General features: G+C 38.4%; 1 protein-coding gene across 25 annotated transcripts in view; it reads right to left on the bottom strand.

The window, feature by feature from the left end:
• The window catches only part of ENAH (ENAH actin regulator), a 157,721-nt gene that overhangs the window by 16,202 nt on the left and 115,536 nt on the right, over positions 1-25,983 (bottom strand). For 10 of the 25 annotated variants that reach the window (XM_086345117.1, XM_086345121.1, XM_086345125.1 and 7 more), the window contains 7 exons: positions 25,500-25,584; positions 7,923-8,227; positions 5,948-6,748; positions 3,696-4,000; positions 2,563-2,708; positions 2,348-2,405; positions 1,513-1,561 (listed from right to left, as the gene is read on the bottom strand). In XM_086345117.1, the coding sequence (XP_086201243.1) occupies positions 1,513-1,561; positions 2,348-2,405; positions 2,563-2,708; positions 3,696-4,000; positions 5,948-6,748; positions 7,923-8,227; positions 25,500-25,584 (1,749 nt within the window). The remainder of the gene's footprint in view (positions 1-1,512; positions 1,562-2,347; positions 2,406-2,562; positions 2,709-3,695; positions 4,001-5,947; positions 6,749-7,922; positions 8,228-25,499; positions 25,585-25,983) is intronic. The other 15 variants (XM_086345129.1, XM_086345133.1, XM_086345132.1 and 12 more) reach the window with 2 other exon arrangements.

Below are 25,983 nucleotides of genomic sequence, written 5' to 3'. Positions count from 1 at the left end.
GAGAATCAGAAACACATCCAAGAGATACCTCCAGAGTAAGGGAAAAGAGGGGAATCCTGAAGGACAACTGGACAGGCAGTGGATGGTCATAAGAACACTGTCACTAAAGAAGAGACAGGCGAAGTAATGTCTCCTAGTCTCTTCCAGCTCCAACTCCCCATCTCTGCCCATGCCATACCCACTTCCTCTACTTCCAGCTAAGTGAAATACTCTTCAAGGCAAGGCAAAATGTCATTTTCTCCTACAAAGATGATCAGGTGACTCCAAACTATACAATCTCCTTCTCCGTGATACATTTTTTAATATTCAACATGTGGTTATGAAACATTAACTTTTCACTTGTGTGTGTGTCTCAGCATCCAAGCTGAGTCATGAATTTCTTGTGCTTAGGCTGACTTCATCTTTTGCTTCTTTTTGGCCTGGCAGGTGTCTGACATGTGGCAATTAGAGGAAAAAAACTGACTGCAACAAGCGAAGTAAAAAAGCCTCTAGACCTTTTGAATGAATCCTTAATTTTATAAAAATGGTACACATGTGCAAAGACACACAAAAAAACACATGCAAAATCCATGCTTCAGTTTTCCATGTTTTAAATAAGGGGATATACATTAGATAAGGAGTCTGTACATAACCTTCAGGGAATTAGTGAATATTTCAAAATGATGATCAGTTTTGTATAAAAATATGATTTTTTCTTCCCTGGGAGAGGGCTCATAGCTCTTTTCAAATTCCAAAAAGTTCTCTGACTCTAAATTATAGCTGAGTCCTAAAATATCATTGGTTTAGTAATAGCATGTATACTGATTTTGGGAAGACAAAGGTAAAAATAAGTAAATCACAAACAAGAGAATTTTTAATGAAGGTAACATAAACTGATTTGAGTCCTATTCAGAGGAAAAATTATTCACATTTACAATATTAATTATAATACAGCAATCAGGCCACTGCAGATCACTATTCAGTGAGAATGAGTGGTTGTTATAGATATTTCTCTATAGTCAATTCCTATGGCTAACTCTAAATATTAATTCATCAAAATTATCAAACTTCATTCCAAATTAGGTAGGGAGAGAAACAGGCAGTTCAGTGTTTAGTCATTTAGTCAAATATGAAGAAATGACATGCAAAATCCTCGCCTTTAAGAATCAATTATTAAAAGTATTTCTTTCATCTAGATAACATATTTTTCCTTGTTTAAATGAGTAACTTCAAGTGATTAACAATAATATACATAGAATGTGTAAAAATTATGATTTTCAGAGAAAGTCACAGAAAAAACACTTTGGATTTTAATATTATCTCCCAAGGTCATCAAGAAATGAACAGCTGCTTCAGGGTTACAAAAGGTAAAGGAGAAAGTCAGTGCTTTCAAGTGTGAACCAAGAATTTTAACGTTTTAGTAGCTAAGCAGTCACTTGATCTAAACATGGGGAAAGGGAGAGTTTTTTTAATTGAGAAGTACTAATATTTAGATAAAGTTCATAAAGATGAAAATGTATCCCCTGAACTTACCAGGTGTAGTTGTTGAAGAGGCCTTAGAAGTTACAGGCTCTGAGTCTTCCTAAACATACAGAAATATATATTAATAACATCATATCTTCTAGAAATCTGCTGCATATATTTGGTGCTTTGTACCTTCGGCCATTTCCCACTTTTGCCTTCATCAGTCTCTTCTCTCTTCTACACTAAGTTTAGGCTTTTTTTCCTTTCCTACCAGCCCCACCTCCAAACTCCTCCCTCCCCTACTGCAGTTCCTCGGGGCTCCCTTCCTCGTGTGTTCTCACTGAGAACTGCACACTCAATGAGAACCACACCTGTCAATGTGCTGCTGAATGGAAGAGAGGGCACAGCTAATAACCACCAGTATCTGGTCAAATTCCTTCATTTTTAAATGCAAGGAAACTGAAACTCTCAGATATTTTAAAAACCTAGGAAAAAGTCCTTCACTCCTTTAATGGCAGGCTTAGGTACACAATTAAATATAAGTAAGAATTCCAGTACTTTTCCCCTAACTACACACATTCAACCCATTTTACTAAGAATGTCATTTAAAATATATAAAAAGTGATGCCATTTTTAATATCTGAAGAGTTAAAAATAAATATTGTTAGTTGAAATTAATTAAATTCAAACTAATCTTTGACATGAGCTATACTTGAATCTCACATTTTCAGGTGCAGCAGACTATTTTGATTTTTATTTATTTTTTGCTCACACCACTCAGCATGTGGGATCTTTGTTCTCAGACCAGGGATCAACTTGTATCCCCTGCAGTGGAAGCATGGCGTCTTAGCCACTGGACTGCCAGGGAAGTCCTCGTGAACTAGACTCTTTTTTATTAACTTACATTTTTGTCCTCTTTTTGTTCTGTTTCTATCGTTGATCCCTTTTCAGCAATTCTTCTCCTAGGAAAAAGGTACGTCAGGTAAAAAATTAAAACAAATTATGTAACAGTTAAAAACTATACCAAAAAGGAAGGCCTGCATCTAGTTAAATTATACTTAGAATAAAAATAACACAATTCTTTCAATCCTGGACACACCCACGTAATTTCTCACTCACCTCCTGGCCAGCAGGGCACTCATTTCTTCCATTAAACCACTACCCCCTAAAGGAAGGGGTCCATTTCCACGACCTGTATCTGTTTTAGATGAGGCCGAATTCACACCAGTGGTGTTCCCTCCGCTTGGGAAAGAGGCATCTTCCATCTTAATGAGAATATAAACACATAATGAGAATATAAACACATATGTGGGGCAATCCTAATATATCAATCTTTTATTAATATATTACATTCAAAACAGAAGGATATATCCTTTTTTTATTGACATTAATAAAAACATCTAGGTATTATTTTTAAAACAATAAAAATATTGTCAATAAAAACATCTAGGTATTATTTTTAAACCTTAAGAACCAATGGAGTAATTTTATGTATCAGGGAAGTTTTATCAAAGCTAACATCACCAATAATGGCATAACATGCTATCACATGTCTCCTTGTATAAGGCATTGAAAAGGATGTATTATGTTGGTGGAAAAAATTGCAAAACCTGTCCCCCAAAATGCATAACCTCCATCAAATCTTAGGGAAATACCAGATCTACAAAATACTTATATTATTGTCTTCAAAAATGTCAGTATCATGAAAGAGGAAAATGAGGAATTATTACATTTTAAAGTAAATTAAAGAGATATCACAACAAAATGTAACAGGAGTGACCCTGAAACAGAAAAAAATTGCCATAAAAGACATCATTGGACAACAGGTGAAATTTTAAGAGGTTTGTAGATTATGTAGTATTGTATCAATTAAATTTCCTGATTTTGATAATTGTATTGTGGTCATGTGGGTCAATGTTCTTCTTACAAAATACACACTTCAGTATTTAGGGAAATAGGAGCATGGTGTCTCTGATTTATCCTCAATTCAGACAGAGTGTGTGAGTTTATGCAGAAGAAAACATATACAAAGAATAAATATGGTAAAACGCTTAGTGGCCAATCCAAGTTAACGAATTTACAGAAATTCTACACTATTCTTGCAACTTTTCTTAAGTTATTTCAAATTTTTTTAGTCAATGAAGTTAATAACACAGGGTTCATACAATGAGAATACAATAAATTCAATTTTTAGATGCTGAGACAGAATGAGACACACATAAGAAATACAATGAATTAGGAAATCCATTTACCCGTGACACTTTCCTAAGTTTTGCTCCAGCAATTGCAGCTGCAAGTCCAGTTAAAGGGCGATTGTCTTCAGACATGGATCCAGAAAAAAATCCAGACGCAGGGAGGGGAGGAGCAGGAGGTGGAGGAGGAGGAGGGGGTACTTGATTGGGAAGAGGTGGTGGAGGAGGCGGGGGCGGAGGCCCTGAGGATGGGAGTGGAGGAGGTGGAGGGGGTCCTGGTGGGGGAGGGAGTATGGCTGGTGCCTGGGCAGGACCTGGCGGGAGTGGAGGAGGGGGTGGAGGTGCAGGTGGTCCCAAGACAATGCCTGAGAGGAAGAAATGTTAAGACCGTCAATGATAGAGCCATGTTACACTATCTTAGGAGGAAAGGCATGTAGAGTGACATGCTAAATTAAACATTTATCACAAATTTATGAGCTCAATTTACATAACAGTTAAAATCCAAGTCAGTATTAAAAAGATACTACAAAAAAAATTTCTTAAAAAATGCTAAAATTTAAAGCCAAATCTTAAGCTAACTAATTAAACGTAGAGTTTAAGTAACAGAACTTCTAAACAGATCGTCTAATTAGGTTTTTTTTGGTTCATGGGGATTTGGTAAATAAAATAAATGCTTATAAAGGTCGGGATGGAGGTAGCATCACTGGAAACAGAAATACACGTATAGGTCGGCTGTTAGTGTTATTTGAAATAATAGACCCAAAATAATCTGGATAAACCTTCGGAGTTGAGATAATAAATCCTACACTAATGAAACATGTAGTTTACTTGCTTTCCAAAATGGCTGAATTGAGACCATGAAAGAAGGGCAGGTCCCACGCTCCAGCATCTCAAAAATACTCCATACTTAAATACAGTGTATCAAGAGAGTTGAGAATAACCGAAGTAAAGGAATCTTTACTTTATTAAAATAACCAGGAGACACAGAACTTGTACAGAGTTTTAGCCTAGAAGACAGGGGTGGGAGAATGTCCAGGTCTTGTAAAATCACAAAGCAGTGGACAAGAACAAAATCAGGAGACTGACCCTGTAGGTCCTTCCCCTTCCTTGAAGGCTTAAAGGGCTGTTTTAGGACAAATAAAATGCTATTTGCGTATTGAGTGGTTGAGTTTTTCAAAAGTGCTAACTTTGAACAGTGACACAAGCTGAAACGACAAACTCCTGGCAGAAAAACAGTGATGGGCTGTCAATCTTCCAACAGAACTCTGAGGATACAGGAGGTGGGCTGTCTGACCTTGTCAAACTCTGCCTCTTCTGTCCAGCACTACTTTCACAGTGATACTGAACTGCATCTACTAGAATTGTGATGCAATGTTTAAGCAAAATTCACCAAGTCAACATGAAAAATATATATACGGAGATAACAAGACCCCTAGAACAAAGATCTTTTTTTAAGATGTGCTTAAATCCAGACTACAAAACTGCTTCTTTGTAAGTACAAATTTGTCATATTCCTTCCTGAATTTCTCACTAAATCCTATTTTAAAAAGGGAGTGGTTGCTAGGAATCTTTTTATTTACTTACAGAACCAGGTCCTTCTCTACTTAGGAATAATCCACACCTAGAAGATCATAACCCCCTTCCCTGTCACCGAGACAGCAAAGTTCGAGCATGGGGAATAGGGGGATGACTGCAGAGGATGCTACCATCTCCCAGCTATCCCTATAGGCTGCTACGTCTTACAATCTGGACCATGGAATCCTTTGGGGCATACATCACGACTGCCCTCTCCCCACTCTGTGCAAAGTTGGGATGCTCCCCATGGTTTAGGGTGGCAGCCACCCCTGGAAGTTTGATACGAGAAGCCCAATGCATACAGGAGGGGCCAAAAAGAAACAGGGTCCAAGACAAGAACTGTCCCAGAGGAGACTCCTGGATGACATACATCTAATGACTACAGTTGGGCACTAAACATAATTTCTCTATTTCCCAGAAATTAAAGGAAGACACGTTTGATTATATATTTATTGTGTGGATTAATATGTCTAGTAATGTTTTCCCAGTGATTATTCAGAGAAATGTACAGAGACCCTGAAACACGGAAAAACACCTCCAACACTGCAGAAGAACCCAAATCTAGCTCAATAGGGAAATTCCTCCTACTGATCCTCCAAATGCAATCAATCCAACAGAAAGAAACCCACCTTCAACTTTTTCAAAACCATCCTCCCCATTCTTCTAGGGAAGTGAAGCTGTCTGGGGTGGAACATTTTCAAGGGCTTAGCGGTTAGTCGCGATAAGGGAAGCCTTACCCTGCTGGGCTGGAGTCTCGGCCGGCTGAGAGGCTGCCTGCAAGCCTGGCTCAGGAGCAGAGGAGTCTCCCAGCACAGAGTTTAGAGGAGTCTCCACAGAGGCAGGGGCAGCTGCAGAGGGAGAAGGGAGAACACTAGGCTTGGATGAGGGAGTTGAGGCAAGAGGGGTGCTCGGAGGTGGAGGAGGAGAAGCTTGCGATCCACAGTGTGAGAGTGGTGCGAGGGAAGGCAGTGGCGGCGGCGGCGGCGGTGCTGCTGGCCCTGAGGTAGGCGGCGGAGACACGGGGTGCGGGACAGAGTCAAGCAGCCCGCTGGGCGCTGTTGGTGAGGGGGGCATCGGGGGCACAGGAGAAGAAACACAGACGGGGAGGACAGGCCTTGGACCCGTGGCTTTGCCTGGGGGGCTGCTAATCATTACTGGGGGAGACGGAGGGAGGGGTGAAAAATTGGGAGTAGGCCAGGCACAGGGCTTCGTAGCTGGAGGCTGAGGAGAGGGTGTGTTCACAGGAGAAGAAGGTCGAGAGTTTTTGTTCAGAGGACGAGGAACTGTAGCATAGTGGGGAAGAACAGGGTGGAAGGCAGAACCTAGAGATGTCGCAAAACGTGTCGCGGGGTGTCGAAGTGGTGGTGTAGGGGGTGTGGAAGTAGGTGGCAAAGCGGTCACTACAGCGTATTCAGGAGTGGCCTCTGACACTGGAGCTGAGATGACTTTAGCGTATGATGGAGGAGGTGCTGAAGGAGGCTGGCAACTGGCATACTCAGGAAGTGGAGCACTATACAGGGAGCTGTCGGAGGATGGAGCTGGACAGAGGTAGAAAGCAGCAGCGAAAGACAGGATAAAAAAGGAGAGAGAAAAAGGGAGCTAGTAAAGCCACAAAACCAGCATTCAGACAAAATGTACAAATGTAGACTACAGTTAGTTCCAGAGAATTAAAGCACATGTGCAAATACCTGACTTCACTCAAGAACGTTTTAACTTATAAATAAATTTTGAGATCCAAAAGACGGTATGTTTTCTTTAAATCAAGTAACAGATCAGTAAATTAAACTGATTAGCTTATTCTTGCAGCAAAAAAATACAGTCGTCTTAACCTTCATTATTTTATCCACTAAAAGGACATTAACATTACATGAATAAGATCACAAAGAAGAATAAGTTGCTTTTTAAAAATAATAGAGAAACTAGCAAAAAAGTTCATCATTAAGGGCTAGAAGCCCCCAAATTCAATGATCATTTGTGGAAAAGTTATGTTGACTATAATCCCAGAAAATAACTAGGCAATCAAAACAAATGAATTAACTCAACAAACCAATCAATATTTAATCAACCCACATTGAGACTTTAGATATAGATCATATGGAATAGAAAAATTGTTAAATCCTATAATAAATGTTAATTTTAATGAATGTCAAAATACCTCAAATTTTTAGTCATATCTTTACCCTTATGTCCTTCAATAAAATTCCATATTTAGTAATTTTCACTAATTTTTCACAATATTAAAATACGTTTACATTACTAGTCAGCTTTAGAGATGGTATTTTTTAACTTGCTGTTTTTAATTCCTCCTTCAAAAACTTGAGAACACAATCCAGCAAATTTCTGGAAAGCTACAGTACTCAAGAAAATTGAACCAACCTCAAAAGGGAAATATATTCCAAATTCATCTAACACAAAAAATTTCCCATGAAAATAATTTACACTTTATAGCCAATTTATAGGCAGTTAGAAGAATTAGAATGCCAGGATAAAATTTTCCAAGAGCTTTAAGTCTCCAAGCAATAAAAGCAACACAGAAAGAAATTAAAAAAAAAAGATAAAGTAGCAATCACCACATATTTTTTCTAATTTCAAATCGTACTGCTTAATCCCAAGAATCTCAAATGCTAAATATTCTTCCTAATTTATTATGACTCCACCAAACACCACCAAGCTCAGACATCAGGAACACAGAACAGTCTGTAAACTTCTTACCGGCATTTGATATTCTCCGCTCTCGCTCCCACTCCAGCTGCTCCCTCTCTAGTTGCTCCTGCCGCTCTCGTTCCTGCCTTTCCCGGTCCAGTCTCTCCAGCCTCTCCCGCTCTTGTCTCTCCCGCTCCAGGCGATCCTGACGTTCCCGTTCTTGTCTCTCTCTCTCCAGCTGCTCCTGTTCCAGCCGCTCCCTCTCCAGCCTTTCCCTTTCTAACCTCTCCCTCTCCATTCTCTCCCTTTCCATTCTTTCTCTCTCCAGCCTTTCCCGCTCCAGCTCCTTTTGTCGTTGCTGCTCTTGCAGTTGCCTGAAATTAAGCAAGTAAACAGTAGGCAATTATGGCTACTCACAATGAAAAACCCATTCTTTTCACAATGAACCTACAAGAACCTTATTTCTGATTTAAATACAAAGCAGTGTAGACCATGCAATCAACATCTCTCTTTCCACGTGAAGAAGGACTATGTTCAGTAGAGACAGCTTATGTTACATACAAATGAAAAAAATTTCTCTTATTAGGATCATTTTCGCTGCTTCAGCACATTAAACTAATATCACATTTTATCTTGCACTTTTCCTGAATAAAGTGGTCCAAAGAAACAAATAACTGAACATACCACTTTAATGACCAAGACATCCAGAGGTCAGTATAATTAACATTTTGACATTCACGCTCCCAGACTTTTCCTCATGTAAAAATACATAAGGAATATGAGGAATATAAACCAAAAACCAAATGAAACAGAGTATTTCTCTACCACTCTGAAATCTGTTTTCCTCTCTCCCACTTGATATATTGTAAAAGGTATTTGACGCACTAAGTAAAGTTTTGCACCTTATACTTTTCATGCCTGTGTAGTGTTCCACTGTTCAGTTGTTCAGTTTGAGCAGTCTCCTATGGTACAATATGTTAGCCTAATACTATTACTAATATGGCAATAAACATTTATCCTCACGTATCTTTGAACTGTTTTCTAACTGCTTCTTAAGCATCACCATCCACACAGATTTGCTAGATGAAAATATATAAATATCGAGAATTTTGATATACAGCTCCAAACTGTCTTCAGCAATAGCGGTGCCAATTAACACTCGCCAGCAGTCCAACAGTATATGAGAATATCCACTTTTCTTTCCTTTCACTATCATTGTTTTTAATCTCTGCTAATCATGTAACAATTTTCACTTAATTACTTCTGATGTTAAATATTTTACAATTTGTTTACTGATTTTTATATTAGTATTGACTGCATATGTTCTTTGATCAGCTTTCTCTTGGGAGAGTTAATACTCCATATTTCTCTGAAAGATTCTTTTCTATATTAAAGGTCACAATGCTTTGTCACACATTGGTCATAGGTATTAACTTTTATTATGGCTTTATGTCTTTGATTTTAAAAGTGTTATTTTGTAATATGGCTTTTAATTTTATATAGAAAATCGAGTAATATTATTCCTTTATGTAACCTGCTTTCGATACCCTTCTGAGGCAGCCTCATCCCACAAAAAGATTATATAGTTGCTAACACTTTCTTTTCATACTTTTATTTTTTTACAATAAAAGCCTTTAGTTCATATGAAATTCGTCTTGGGCTTAACATGTGAAGAAGTGACCTATATCACAGCACCTATTATTGGATAGTTTACAGCCCTGATTTAAGATGTCACCTTTACATGTGCTGACTATTACTGAACTTCCAGAATGTTCTGGAGCATGGATCTGCTTGTCTGGCAAGGCACGAATATCTTGATGCTTTGATACCCAAAGTATACTTTAGTATTTACTAGGATGCAGCCATTCTTATTACTCTTCTTTTTGAGTTTTTCTAGATGATTCTCAGATATTTAACTCTTTCTAGGTAAATTTTAGAATCACTTTGTTTAATTTACCCTTTCTGCCAACGCCTATGCTTTCAATCCTATCAATGTTTCATTAAATTAGAAAAAGTCATATTTTTATCTCCTTATCTAAGGAAGTATAGACTGTCTCAGTATTTGTATTCAATTCGACCAAAAATCTCAACTCTAGGACCTCAAATGATGACTATAAAAATATCTGCAATTATACTAAAACCTGCAGAAGCCTCCTGCGTGTGGCTCTAAAATACTTTGCTTTTTACCTTCCATACATAATATAACAGAGCAAGAAGATGTCTCCAAGTATCCAGCTCAACTTAAACAATTAAACTGTTATAAAAATTAACGTGCCCTAAGATTTAAAATAAAAGGTTATATTCATCTTACACATAAAATATTTTAAAACACTGGCAGGATGATGAAATGAGATAGTATCGTGAAAGCTCTTTAATAAGTACCTGGAGCATAAGAACACTCAGTAAATGTGAGCTATAGTAATAATTATTTGGAAATTTCAAATTGAGACTTTCCCTGGACTGACTGATAAGCTGACTGGGTTCTGACTAGAGGGAGTGCTACATGACAGAAATGTGTATGCTGTCTTTTGTTCCTCCCAGTAGTATCAATAAACCAACAAAATCTTTCCATAAATCTCTTTCATGCTTCTTTAATTGATTATTAAACAAAAAGAAAAGTCCAAGCCCTCTCCTATTAGCACAAAAACACAGAGCTTCTTTCTGGACAGATCATCATACTCAGTAAATGCAAGAGAAAAACCGAAGACATCTATGGTAGTCCTGCTTGTGAGAAATAGCTGCTTAAAAATACTGACAATAAAATCTGATTTTTAGGGTACATTACTGACTTCATTATACTATTTGATAAAATACTAGCTGCCAAAGTTTCTGAGGGATAATGATATCACTGTAGGGATGAGGGCAAGAAATAAGGTGTATTCAGAAGAATGTTTTTAATAATAAGACAAAATTATTATTTTTGAATAACCGGCATCTAACGAATAAACACAGGTAGGGCTTATATTGCATTTGAAATTCATAACACTCATCAAAAAATAAGAGCATATTAAATACAATACTCTAAACAACCTACTGGGTCGAGAAGACAAAAGATATACCCATATTATTCTAATTAGAATATATTTGAAAACAGAAGCTAGGGGAAAGTATTTAACTTTTAATGTAGCTGTACTAAGATCTATGATTAAAATATTCAATTTATTAGGCTCTGTTACGATCCTGTGCTACCTCTTACATTTTATTCTATCAAAATAATACAAGCACGTAGTTTTTAAAGTCTGTAAGAAAAAAACAGCAGTTCACTGCTCCAACCCTCCCATCTCAGTTTCCAACATATCAGAGATAATTACTGTCAACTCTTTTGGCTGTTTCTTTAGATATGTCAGTTCTTTTCATCATTTTAATTTTATAAAATATGTCAACTGACATAAGATATCTCTTAACTTCCTCACCACACACAGGCTTTTCTCAATATAGTCATGGGAAAATACTGATTTTTGGTTATATCAATATTCATTCAGAGTTTACATTATTAATATGATAATGTAAACGCTGTTAACAGCTTAACCACATAGTACTCTAAGACTACATTTCATTTCTCATCCAAGTTCTTGGTTTTTTTTTAACCCCCCAGTTAATGGCTGCTTCTCTAGACCACTTTTAACACAAAAAAGAAGCTTAAAGCACAGGCAGAAGGCCAGGTATGACTAAAGTGAATCTGAAAGAATTATTAAATAATGGCATTACCAACCAATGTATCCTGACTTAAAATAACAGTTGCACATGTCATAATACCTGGGTTTTCAGGCTATGAAAGAAAAGGAATATACTGATGTAAGAAAAGAGCACAAGGCCAGAAAGATCATCCAAGTTCACTGACAGAAGACTAAGTAGGCGGTTCCTACAGCAGCAGGAGATTCTGTTATTTATATTTTTGATTTGAAAGGAAGAAAGATGCAAGAAAGAAAAAGTGTTTGAAGTCTCTAATTTTTAGCCCGCTCACTGAAAGGAAACACATCTAAACATATTTTCCCAAGTTGTGTGTCAAAATCTCAGGCTTACAAATCCATAGTGGAATGAATAATTCCCACCTAAATTGGATGGTATAAATAAATCTACTGACTTTCATGTTTTGACTTCTAAAGCAAGACATTTGTATATCTTTTTAGGGGGACAGTTTCCAAATTTATAAACTCCGCTTTTCTTAGAAATATCACTGCCAACTCACACACTGGAAATGCACATGATTCTTCCCAGAGCTCTGACTACAAATGACTGTTTCCAACTGAAAATTTTTTCAAAGTACACAGGCCCTAATTCTGAACGATGGAAACATTCTGGAGACTAATTTTTCTTTTGGATATGCATTTTACAGCAATTTAAAAGTTTCTGAGAAAATATATTTTTTCATAAAAAAACAAAACAAACAAACAAAAAAAAACAGTGCAAATGACTAACAGTATAGTCATAAAGAGCATTTAAAAATATCGGGAAAAATTCTTCCCACCACCAAAATATCTATTTCTTCCCGAGAAGAGTTACCCCCAAATGTAAAGAGAATTGTTGCCTGTAAAGCACCAGGCAACAATAAGATCAATAGCTTTTTTATATACTTGAATACATATTTAGTTTATGTTAACTCAAAGATTTAATTTTCTTATAGCAAGCACAATCTATATAAAAATTTGAAAATACATTTCATTCAGCCTTATGTATAACAAAAAAATAGCACTAGGTAAATGAAAAGTAATTTAAATTTCAACATAATAAAGGAGGAGAGTGGATCAGGAAAAATGCTCCAGGTTGCTAACATTCAGTAACACTAATGCTACCAACATTTGACAGAAAATAAAACCACATAAATAAAATGTGGGCATTTCAAATCTCTATTAGTAAACAAACAAACAATGGATAAAACTAAACAAGATAATAAAGTTTTTAAAATTACAAAACTCCTGAGACAGGAGACAATACTCACAAGAGAAGGCGGTCAACTCTTGGTCCATCCTGCCTCTGAAGGCTAACCTGAGGACAGTACACTCTCATGGCTGCAACTCCTACTTCTGTGCGGGGGTTGTTACTCCCCTCTTATAACTTTCAGGTAGTAGTGGTGATTTGCAAACTATTTATAGATACTAACTAAATTAAGTTCTATGCTGAGACTGACACAGGACTGACTCATGTTTCTTAGAATATATTTTTTCATCAGTCAACCAAGGAAGCCAAATTAATAGTATGAGTAGGAATCAGAAATTGGTATTAACAAATGACACACAACATATGAATAGAAAACTATACTATCATCATCTCACTACAGCAAAAGTATTGGACTGATAAGATTTAACATCTAAGGTAATTATTGATTTTATCAACTCAATTTTACCCTCATGAAAAATTTTAAAATTACTTGTAAAATAGTTTAAAAGGTCAAAGTGTTACAAAGTTTATAATAAAACACTAATCCAACACTCATGGAAAACTAACCAAATTGATGACATGGATCACAGCCTTGTCTAACTCAATGAAACTATGAGCCATGCTCCTTAGGGCCACCTAAGACAGACAGATCATGGTGGAGAGTTCTGACAAAACGTGGTCCACTGGAGAAGGGAATGGCAAACCACTTCAGTATTCCTGCCTTGAGAACTGCATGAACAGGATGAAAAGGCAAAAAGATAGGACACTGAAAGATGAACTCCTCAGGGTAGTAGATGTCCAATATGCTACTAGAGAAGAGTGGAGAAATAACTCCAGAAAGAATGAAGAGATGGAGCCAAAGCGAAAACAACTCCTGGTTGTGGATGTGACTGGTGATGGAAGTAAAGTCTGACACTGTAAAGAACAATACTGTGTATCAGAGTAATCCAAGTCTATGCCCCAACCACTGATGCCAAATGAATGGTTCTATGATGACCTACAAGACCTTCTAGAACTAACACCCCAAAACAGATGTCCTTTTCATCATAATCGACTAGAATACAAAAGTAGGAAGTCATGAGATACCTGGAGTAACAGGCAAGTTCGGCCTTGGAGTACAAAATGAAACATGGCAAAGGCTGACAGCATTTTGCCAAGAGAATGCACTGGTCATAGCAAACACCTTCTTCCAACAACACAAGAGAAGACTCTACACATGGACATCACCACATGGTCAATACTGAAACCAGAAGCTGACTGTGGCTCAGATAATAAGCTCTTTATTGCCAAAATCAGATTTAAATTGAAGAAAGTAGGGAAAACCACTAGACCATTCAGGTATGGTCTAAATCAAATCCCTTATGATTATACAGTGGAAGAGACACATATTCAACGGACTAGATTTAACAGAGTGCCTGAAGAACTAAGGACAGAGGTATAAGACACTGTATAGAAGGCAGGGATCAAGACCATCCCCAACATCCCCAAGAAAAAGAAATGCAAAAAAGGCAATATGGGTGTCTGAGGCGGCCTTACAAATGGCTGGGAAAAGAGAAGCAAAAAGCAAAGGAGAAAAGGAAAGATATAAGCATCTGACTGCAGAGTTCCAAAGAATAGCGAGGAGAAATAAGAAAGCCTTCCTCAGTGATCAATGCAAAGAAATAGAAGAAAACAAGAGAATGGGAAAAACTAGAGATCTCTTCGAGAAAATTAGAGATACCAAGGGAACATTTCATGCAAAGATGGTCACAATAAAGGACAGAAATGGTATGGACCTAACAGAAGCAGAAGATAAGAAGAGGTGGCAAGAATACACAGAAGAACTATACAAAAAATATCTTCATGATCCAGATAACCATGATGGTATGATCACTCACCTAGAGCTAGACATCCTGGAATGAGAAGTCAAGTGAGCCTTAGGAAGCATCACTACAAACAAAGCTAGCGGAAGTGATGGAATTCCTGTTGAGCTATTTCAAATCCTAAAAGATGATGCTGTGAAAGTGCTGCACTCAATATGCCAGTAAATCTGGAAAACTCAGCAGTGGACACAGGACTGGAAAAGGTCAGTTTTCATTCCAATCCCAAAGAGAGGCAATGCCAAAGAATGCTCAAACTACTGCACAACTGCACTCATCTCACACACTAGCAAAGTAATGCTCAAAATTCTCCAAGCCAGGCTTCAACAGTACGTGAAAATGAACTTCCAGATGTTCAAGATGGATTTAGAAAAGGCAGAGGAACCAGGAATCAAATTGCCAACATCCGTTGGATCATAGAAAAAGGAAGCAAGTTCTAGAAAAACATCTACTTCTGCTTTCTTGACTACGCCAAACCCTTTGACTGTAAGGATCACAACCAACTGTGGAAAATTCTTTAAGAGATGGGAATACCAGACCATCTGACCTGCCTCCTGAGAAATCTGTATGCAGGTCAAGAAGCAATGGTTAGAACCAGACATGGAACAACGGACTGGTTCCAAATTGGGAAAGGAGTACGTTAAGGCTGTATTTTGTCACCCTGCTTATTCAACTTCTATGCAGACTACATCATGCAAAATGTCAGACTGGATGAAGCACAAGCTGGAATCAAGATTCTCAAGAGAAATATCAATAAACTCAGATATGCAGATGACACCACCCTATGGCAGAAAGCAAAGAGGAATTAAAGAACTTCTTGATGAAAGTGAAAGAGGAGAGTGAAAAAGCTGCCTTAAAGCTCAACATTCAAAAAAGGAAGATAGTGGCATCCAGTCCCATCACTTCATGGCAAATAGATGGGGAAACAGTGGAAATATGACACTTTATTTTTTGGGGCTCCAAAAGCACTGCAGATGGTGACTGCAGCCATGGAATTAAAAGATGCTTGCTCCTTGGAAGAAAAGCTATGGCCAAACTAGACAGCATATTAAAAAGGAGAAACATTACTTTGTCAACAAAGGTCCATCTACTCAAAGCTATAGTTTTTCCAGTAGTCATGTATGGATGTGAGAGTTGGACCATAAAGAAATCTGAGCACCAAAGAATTGATGCTTTTGAACTGTGGTGTTGGAGAAGACTCTTGACAGTCCCTTGGATAGCAGAGATCCAACCAGTCCATCCTAAAGGAAATCAGTCCTGAATATTCACTGGAAAGACTGATGCTGAAGCTGACGCTCTAATACTTTGGCCACCTGATGCAAAGAGCTGATTCACTGGATAAGACCCTGATGCTGGGAAATACTGAAGGCAAGAGGAGAAGGGGATGACAGAGGATGAGATGGTTGGATGGCATCACTGACTTGATAGACCCAAGTCTGAGCAAGCTCTGGGAGTTGGTGATGGACAGGGAAGCCTGGCGTGCTGCAGTCCATGGGGTTGCAAAGAGTCAGACACGACTGAGTGGCTGAACTGAATCCAACACACTAATCCTCTTCTCAACTCTTCATTACTTCTGATTCCTCTCCCCAGAAACAACTACATTCAACACTTGATATTTATGTTTCTAATTTATTTGTTTAGAACTAATACTTCTTAGTCTTTCAGATTTAGAAGTTATCTACTGACTTAGACTACATAAATGATTTAATTCCCAGACCCTCTAACCCTCCTAAAAATCTTACCTTACTTATTCTCCATAAAGTCATGACTTTGGATACATCAGCAGCCACTTAACTTACTCTTGCTGACCATATTTACCTTCCAGAACAATTCCTTTCTTAACAGTGGTGTTAAAAATGGCTATTTTCAGAATTTGATTCTTTTTTCCATACCTAACCCAAACTCTCCATCAGAACTCTAGACCCTCTCAATGGGGTCAAATATTATCGGGTGATCTATTTTTGTTTGTTTGCTTACTCTTTTTCTTTCCCCCAGAAAATTTTGGCCCATCCTACAAAGCTACAGGGGTAGAGATGAACTAATGCCACAGAGACCTTGTGGCCCACAAAGTCTAGGACCTTTATTGTCAGGCCCTTTTCAGAAGAAGTCAGCACCCCTGACCATGATCAGGTCACTGAATTCCAGGAAAGTTCCTTATATTATTTGTTTGCAGGTTCCATTTCCTCACATTTTTGATCTTGTTCTCCTAAAATTCCTATTATTTAGATGGAGTGCCACCTAATCTGATCTTAATTTTTTTCCCCTCATATACTATCTCTTTTACTGCTATTTTCAGGACAATTGCCTCATTCTTATTTTTCAAGCCTCCTATTATTAAAATTAATGCTGTTTCAAAAAAATTTTCTAAGTACATTTCTTTATACTCATTCTTTTTAAAATATATATGTGTGTGGTGTTCAAGCTGTTTTAGAAAAGGCAGAGGAACCAGAGATCAAATTGCCAACATCCGCCGGATCATAGAAAAAGCAAGAGAGTTCCAGAAAAACATCTATTTCTGCTTTATTGACTATGCCAAAGCCTTTGACTGTGTGGATCACAATCAACTGTGGAAAATTCTTCAAGAGATGGGAATACCAGACCACCTGATCTGCCTCTTGAGAAATTTGTATGCAGGTCAGGAAGCAACAGTTAGAACTGGACATGGAATAACAGACTGGTTCCAAAAAGGAAAAGGAGTTCGTCAAGGCTGTATATTGTCACCCTGTTTATTTAACTTATATGCAGAGTACATCATGAGAAACGCTGGACTGGAAGAAACACAAGCTGGAATCAAGACTGCCGGGAGGAATATCAATAACCTCAGATATGCAGATGACACCACCCTTATGGCACAAAGTGAAGAGGAACTCAAAAGCCTCTTGATGAAAGTGAAAGAGGAGAGTGAAAAAGTTGGCTTAAAGCTCAACATTCAGAAAACGAAGATCATGGCATCCAGTCCCACCACTTCATGGGAAATAGATGGGGAAACAGTGGAAACAGTGTCAGACTTTATTTTTCTGGGCTCCAAAATCACTGCAGATGGTGACTGCAGCCATGAAATTAAAAGACGCTTACTCCTTGGAAGGAAAGTTATGACCAACCTAGATAGCATATTCAAAAGCAGAGACATTACTTTGCCAACAAAGGTTCGTCTAGTCAAGGCTATGGTTTTCCCTGTGGTCATGTACGGATGTGAGAGTTGGACTGTGAAGAAGGCTGAGCAAAGAAGAATTGATGCTTTTGAACTGTGGTGTTGGAGAAGACTCTTGAGAGTCCCTTGGACTGCAAGGAGATCCAACCAGTCCATTCTGAAGGAGATCAGCCCTGGGATTTCTTTGGAAGGAATGATGCTAAAGCTGAAACTCCAGTACTTTGGCCACCTCATGCGAAGAGTTGACTCATTGGAAAAGACTCTGATGCTGGGAGGGATTGGGGGCAGGAGGAGAAGGGGATGACAGAGGATGAGATGGCTGGATGGCATCACTGACTCGATGGACGTGAGTCTGGGTGAACTCCGGGAGTTGGTGATGGACAGGGAGGCCTGGCGTGCTGCGATTCATGGGGTCGCAAGGAGTCGGACACGACTGAGCGACTGATCTGATCTGATCTGATCTGATCTGATCTATATTACATATAGATACAAATATCTCTCTATATATTTGTATATAGATACACGCACATATTTTTTTCCTGTATCAGGTCTTGGTTTCAGCATATGGGATCTTTAAGCTCTGCCATGCAGGATCCAGTTCCCTGACCAGGGATCGAACCCACTTCCCATTCCTGCCATATTAGGAAAGCAATATCTCTGGAATATCAGGGAAGTCTAAAATAGCTACAAATGTTTGCTTTATGAATAAAATATATTCTTAGTTCTCTGAAGCTATTACAGTATATTTTTAGGTTTTCTTCTGTTCCCTGTTATTACATCTATTTCCTCCAATATCAATTTTTTTGTTTGTTTTGATCTGTCTTCATGTTGTAGAAGTTATCCTTAAAGACATGATGATCCCTGGCTGTCCACTCACATTTATAAGCAGTACTAAAGCTGATTCAGAAGGCCTTAAAAAAATGAGCTTCACTGGGAAGGACCCTGGATGTCAACATCTTTGATTTTTCTCTTGGCTGAGCAAGTTTCTGGAGGAGGACTCTTCTTCCTCACCTGAGTTCTACGGTCTGGCTGCCAATGACGGCAACTGAGCAAGGGAAAGAGACTAAGTTGGCGGCTTTCACTCATCCCCTCTCCGGTACGGCCTCTCGCCCACATCTTCTCTTCTCTGTCCTGCGTCAGTTTAGCTTTTGCTGGCCTACTAAGTTAGTGACCACCTATACTGGTTTCTTTGGTTACATAATAAAGAACCACACACTAGGTGGCTTAAAACAACAGAAATTCACTGCCTCAGTATGAGGTTAAAGTCTGAGATCAAGGTGTCAGCAGGGCTGGTTCCTTCTAAGGGCCTCAGGGGAAGAGTCTTGTCCATGCTTCCTCTTCCTTCTCAGAAGGCCGTTAATTCTTGGCATTCCTTGCCTTGCAGAAGGATCACTATAGTCTCTGCCTCCGTCTTTACATGGTGCTCTCTGTGTCTTCACATGATTATCTTGCTTCTGTAACTTTCTCATCTTCTTATAAGGACACCAGTCACATTTGACAAAGGGGGTCCATCTCACTCAAGTATGACCTCATCATAACTAACAACTCTATTTCCAAAAAGTTACATTTTGAGGTGGTGGATTTCCTGGGAGACACTATTCAATTTGTAACACCACTCATCAACAAAACTGCAGAAACCAGAAAGCAGATGGCCATTCCTAGTCTTCACATTGTACAACTGATGTCCCTAAAGTTGCAAATGAAGTTCCTCAATGTCCAATGGACTGTCCCAAACAAAAGCAGATTCTTCAGAAATCAGATTCAGATACCTACTTCACTTCCTCTTCAAGGCACAGCTCAGAGAACATCTCGTCAGGAATGCCTCCCGCCAGCTCTCAGAGCACAGACAGAAGAGCCCAGGCAGCATGAAAAGAGTGCGTATTATCTTATTTAATGGTCCCAACAACCTTATGAACTCCTATTTTCTGCCTGTTATGTCCCAACACCTACATATAAATGAATTCAGTACCACTAGCTTTTTGGCTTTTTATTAAAAACTTTATTCAGGATCCTACTCTCAAATAGCCAACGATGTTTACTGTAGAGGTTAAGACTCATATGTAAAATAAACAACAAACAATAAAATATAAAAAGCGTGTGGTTAAATTGTAGGAGTCCAGAAAAGAACATCATTAAAATACCCGGAGAAGAGTCTACAGAAAAATGATAAGACAAAAAAAACAAGAAGGGCAGGACAGAAGAGGTAAAATGCTACTCAGGGAAGCGCAGAGGGAAGAACAGAGTATGGTGTAGAAACAGTCATACAGAGGAAAGAGACACATGGAGGGGCTCTCCAGGCCAGAGAACTGAACTGGGTGTAAGGAGAGCTGGCCCCCAGGAATGCAGGCGGCGAGTGACAGGAGTGTCTGGACTCTTACTCAAGTTGGTAGATTTGACCAGTCAGACTATCTTTCCCCACTCCAGAATGCTAATGGAATTTAAAGTGTGCATAAACAAACCCATTACAAAGTAGGAAATTACAGAGTGGTCTTTCGTAGACCAAATTTATCATCAAATTTTCGGAAGACAGAAAGGGTAGGGAGGAGTTACATGTCTAGAATTCTTTCCCAGTTTCTACAGACTAGTTCATCCAACTACCTATTTTCAAAATTCATCTGATCTCTCCCAAAAAAATCTACTCAGTCTCGCCCGTTTCAGTTCATAGTAATCTCATCCTTCCCACTAGTTCACGTTAAAAGCCGTAACTCCTCTTCTCTCACACTCATGTACAGTCAGTCCACCAGAAAGTGTGAGGACCTTTCTCACTGCTCCCACTACCTGGGGAAGCCACCATTATCTCCCACCTAGTTAAGGTCTCAACAGAGCAGCCAGACTAAGAGGTGAAATCGCTCAGTCATGTCCAACTCTCTGCGACCCATGGACTGTAGCCCACCAGACTCCTCGGTCCACGGGATTTTCCAGGCAAGAATACTGGAGTGGGTTGCCATTTCCTTCTCCAAGGGATCTTCCTGACTCAGGGATAGAACACTGGTCCCCCGCATCACAGGCAGACTCTTTACCATCTGAGCCACCAGGGAATCCCATAATTAACAGAATTAGAGCAGCCAGACTAATTCTGTTAAAATTTTAAGCCAGATCATTCCCATCAAAATCATCCAATGGGTACTTCATTTCTCTCAGAATAAAAGATAAATTCTTTATAATTGCCTGCAAGGTCCTGCATGATACGACTCTCCTTTTTTGCATCTGTTCTCTCGGCTAAAGCCTCAAAATCTCCTTGTTCCTCCCTACACACATGAGCACAGTCCTGCCTTAAGGCTTTGCAGAACCATTCTCTCTGTTGCAATGCACTTACCCAGACATCTACTCTGCTAACTCCTTCCGTTCATTTCTAGAAGATGCACTCCAACCAACCTCTTTAAAGTTATAACCACTTCCCCTGCCTTCCTGCAACATATATTCCCTTTATTCAGCTCTACTTCTCCCCACAGCACTGACCAACTTCTACTACACCATGCCACATTCCCTCTCTGATTAGGGTGAGGCTTTTTGTCCACCACTCCTCACCATCATGTACTATAAGCACTTAGAACAAAACACTTAGCCTTGAACACAACTGGACTGAAGAGTGGAGGCATCCAGAGTCCAGAACACACAAGGAGGATGGCTGAAGCAGACATGAGAAGAAGCTGGGGAAGACCTAACTTGAGATGAGCAGATACAAGAGGATGGAAATGTGAAACATAACCTTAATCAAGCTGATGAAGAAACACACACATTATCTGAAGAAAATTCACCAGTCATCCCTCTGCTCCCTAATCATTAAAAATAATTTTTATGTTTTACTTCTGCTGGTATGGCTATTAGAAAAATTTTAATTGAATATGTAGCTTCTATTTCTACTGGACAGTTCTGGTCTAGAACGTACAGTTAAAAATATCACCAAGAAGGGACTTCCCTCGTGGTCCAGTAATTAAGAATCTGCCTGCCAATGCAAGGGACAAAGGTTCAATCCCTGGTCAGGGAACTAAGATCTCATATGCCTAACAGCAACTAAGCCTGTGCAACACAAATTACAGAGCCCATGCACTCCTAAGCTGTGCACCACAGCTAAGACCTGATGTAGCCATAAATAAATAAATATCTTAAAAAATATCACTAAGAATACAGAACAAAGAAACAGAGGCAGGAAATGAGAAAACACCAGTATCATAAGGAAATAACTCAGGAGGCCCAGCATTTGATCAGTAGGAGCTCCCCAAAAAGAGAACAGAAGGAACAGAAGGAAATGGTTAAAGAAATTAAAACTTCTTAAAAATTTAGGAGTTGTGGCTAAGTCTTAAACATTAACAGTCCACCAAGTATTGAGCTTAATAAACAGGGGAGGACCCCAAAACCTAATCTTATCACATCTTGGTGAAAACTCAGACTACTGTGGTTACTAAGAAGGTTAAATGGATTCTAGGAAGGGGGAAAAAAGATCACATAACATAAAGACAAAAATTTAATAATAGTAACAGAAAGACTGCAAATGTATAAACCTTGAAAATAATAAAAAAGATGACGTGTCTGCCAAAGCTAGGTTGCAGAATGGAAGAAAGGGGGCAGCGGGATGTACAGAACTACTGCACTCTTCTTACAGAGTTAGGAGTTAAGACATACTGTCTAAGACTGTTGTTTAGTCACTCAGTTGTATGCGACCCCATGGACTATAACCCGCCAGGCTCCTCCGTCCATTAAATTCTCCAGGCAAGAATACTGGAGTCAGTTGACATTTCCTTCTCCGGGGATCGAACCTGTGTCTTCTGCACTGGCAGGCAGATTCTTTACTGCTGAGCTACCAGCAAAGCCTTAGAAGAACTGAAAATAGTAACTACTCATAATTGGCAGGGGAGGTAAATAAATCTTCATTTTTCATAGCAAAGATTCAATAGCTACTCTCTGTAATGTGACTAATCAAAAAATAGAAATATAAACAAATTATTATGGGAGAACTCATCAAAAGTACTTAAGGTAGAAATGGTTAAAAATGTTTAAATCTGGTGATTAATATGAGGAGAAGGCATAATTGTGCAGCAGATTACCCTCCCTAACTTGAGACCCTCCTGTACTGTTTGAGCAAAACAAGTTTAATAAAAAAAATTAATCTGGCAGTAATAAAGTAGGAATAACCGAAAGGGATCTAGGTTAAAGATAGAAAAACTAGAAAGTCTAATCTATAGTAGTATATAAGAGAATAAATACTGGAGAAAGCTACTACCAGTGAGACTATTAGAACAGTAAACCCAACAGGCTTTTAGAGAAAGAAAGAATGAACTGGACTTGAATAGATATCATGAATGAAGATAATTATAGACTTTCCAAGTAGCAATTCTGGGAGAAATATTAGAGAGAAGAAGGAATGTACATTACGAATGACATCATAAGGGTTTAAACTCAGGCATCAGTGGGATACCCAGGCGGATGAGCTCTACACAGGGATTTTCATTGAGCATCCATTGTTGGAATTAAAGGGGTCTGTGATCCTCTGGACCATGTAAGGACAGACGTGTGCACAATCACACACACCTATCTGAAGGGTGTGTCTGTGGCGGGGGACAAGATAGAAGGAGGCAGTAGTTTACCACTTCCTCCCAGTTCTCAAAAAGGACCCATGACTCTACTCCATTTCACTGGAAATATGGGTTTAGATCTCTACTGGATAATTAGGAGCTGTAGATTTTGAAGCCATCAGCATAAAACTACAAGACCCAACCAAACCATCAATTTTTCAAAGGTTATACTATGTGCAGAAAGAAAAAATAAAGATAGTTTAGTGTAAAAACTTACATAAGAAAACAAAGAGGTACAAAAAGGAGAGAAAAGGAGAAGGGTTAGGAAAAAGAAGAGATTCTCAGGTATCAAAAGGAAGAAAGAGAAGTGGTACATGTGTTCTAAGACAAGACTAGTCTAAGTAAATGATGGAAGCAGCATGTCCAGTAGATCTGTGGAGACACAGGCAGATTTCATAAGAATAAAAAAGAAGTGGGTGGAGAATAAAGAAAAGGAATGAAGATGAAATAAATATTGGAGAGAGAAGGAAATTGGTTGGTGTCATGTGGAAGGAGAAAGCAGTCTATGCGTGACTGTGGACAAAAAATATAAAATTTATATGAACTTTTCAGAAGTTTGGATTTTATGCTTCAAAATGACTGAGTTCAAGTCTTCAACTAAACAAGTAATGTAAACATCTTCACTTTTCAAACTCAAAAGCATCTACTTATATACAAAGAGAAAAACTTCGCTCAGATGAACACTTTGAAAAGAGAAAAAACATACATGAGGCATGGTGTTCTAGTAACAATTACTAAAAATTCACTTAAAATACTCACTTCCAACTAAAACTGTATGCTGCAAGTTCTTGACAGCCCTGTGCAAAGCGGATGTCCCTGAATCCGCTGGATGTCCCTGAATGAGTCAGCAGTACTAGCAGATGGTTTCTGTCTCTATTCTCTACTGTCCTGGCCTCCAGCAACTGTGTCTGGGATTGCTTGCTTGCCCACTTTGTAGCACCCAAAGATTATGTACTTACTATGTTCAGGGTTTTCTCCTGATTCTTCCTAGCCTTCTACAAATCTACTACTCTTAACATTGGGATGTTAGTTTCCTGGCCAGGGATCAAACATGTGCCCCTTGCAGTGCAAAGACAGAGTCTTAACCACTGGCCCACTAGGGAAGTCCTCTATGATAATTTTTACTAACTACTTTTCTTTTTGTGTGTGTGAGAGACAGATCATTACAATTTCTGTTAGAATTATCCTAGTATGTTTAAAACTTTCAACACAGAACTGAAATGATTATGTCCTTTCAATTTTCTTTATTTCTACAGAAACTCATTTTATTCATATCTGTCACAGCATCACTCTAAAGGGCAGACATAGTTTCACCAAATATGGAGGCTATTTCTGGAACTACCTGAAGATACAGACTGTCAAAAACAAAATTCATTTTGGGAGATCCTGGAGGGCATTCTTCAAGAACTAAGTAATTACACAGCAAAGTAACCAACACAGAACCACAGCAAGAGATCCCTTGACCATCCGTCAGGGAAACGTGGCACATGTATTAATAACATAAAGAATATAAAGAATGTTTCAGATGTGAGGTCCAAATCAAAGACAACAATAAAAAATACTGGCCTGCATGGAGCAAATCCCTTTCAACTGGAAAATTCCATCTACATGATGGCTATCAATTTCCAGAACAAAACAGGGGTAATCTACTAGTAATAAAAAGCAACATCAACATCTCCAAAAAGTTTTCCTTTCTTTAAGTAGGACACCTGGTTTGACTAGCTTAATTTTAGTTACTGATTGTACCTGAATTTTATAAAACTGTTTTGTTATAAAGTAGCTTATAATTTAGAGACTATTTTGCTAATTCAGAAAAAAAAAATCCCTAGATGAAGCTGTATAATTTCAAATGTATTTCTACACTACACTGAAAATAATGAAGATAATATTATTGATTTCATTAAACCAGCAGTTTAATCAAAATCAGAATGACTATACACTTCATTACTAAGTCATATCTAATGTCCAATGCCTTATACAGTCAACACTACTTCAACCTTCCAAATTAGTCACTTGACAGCCATAACAATCATAGATTCATTTATAACAGCTATAAAAATAAGATGTCTTGAAGACTTCTTAACAGTACACAGTTCATGATGAGACACAATCTACTTTCAATATCAGATGTTCACAGACTGGTCTTCTGCAGTAGACAGGGGCAAATAATAACTTGGGAATTTACCTTCTTTGAATTTCCAATTCTTCTTGTGATGGGCCATTCTGAACTTGGGCAGGTAGTTGTGAATTTTGCCTAGGCAATGTTGGCCCTAAAAAGGGAGGGAAACATTATAAATGAACATTATCTTTATATTGTGCTGGATAGAGGAGGTAAAATCATGAGAATAACATAAAACCATCACAAAATTACAAATGTATCTTCTTTTTGTTTAGCAAAATAAAATATAAGCTTCATATAACACACAGCAAATGAAAGACTGCAACAAAATACTGTCATTATTTCCAGAAGGCTTACTTGAAACAAATGGAAAACATCAACAATAAAGGAAAAATAAACATTTATATATGAAGAGCTTGAGTAAAACAAGTGTTCAATGAGCATCTGAATAGGCACCTAAGCTTGACATTTTCTAAGACAATGAGACATTCTCTTTGGGGTACTTATTCATGAAGTGGAGAGGGAGAACTTAAATGAAAAATCAGAATTC

Source organism: Bos grunniens, chromosome 16 (genome assembly GCF_055505025.1).
Source record: "Bos grunniens cultivar Pamir isolate PY7600 chromosome 16, Bosgru_T2T1.0, whole genome shotgun sequence".
NCBI classification, from domain to species: domain Eukaryota; kingdom Metazoa; phylum Chordata; class Mammalia; order Artiodactyla; family Bovidae; genus Bos; species Bos grunniens.
Note: the sequence above shows the minus strand (reverse complement) of the source record. Positions and strands in the feature narration are given on the sequence as shown.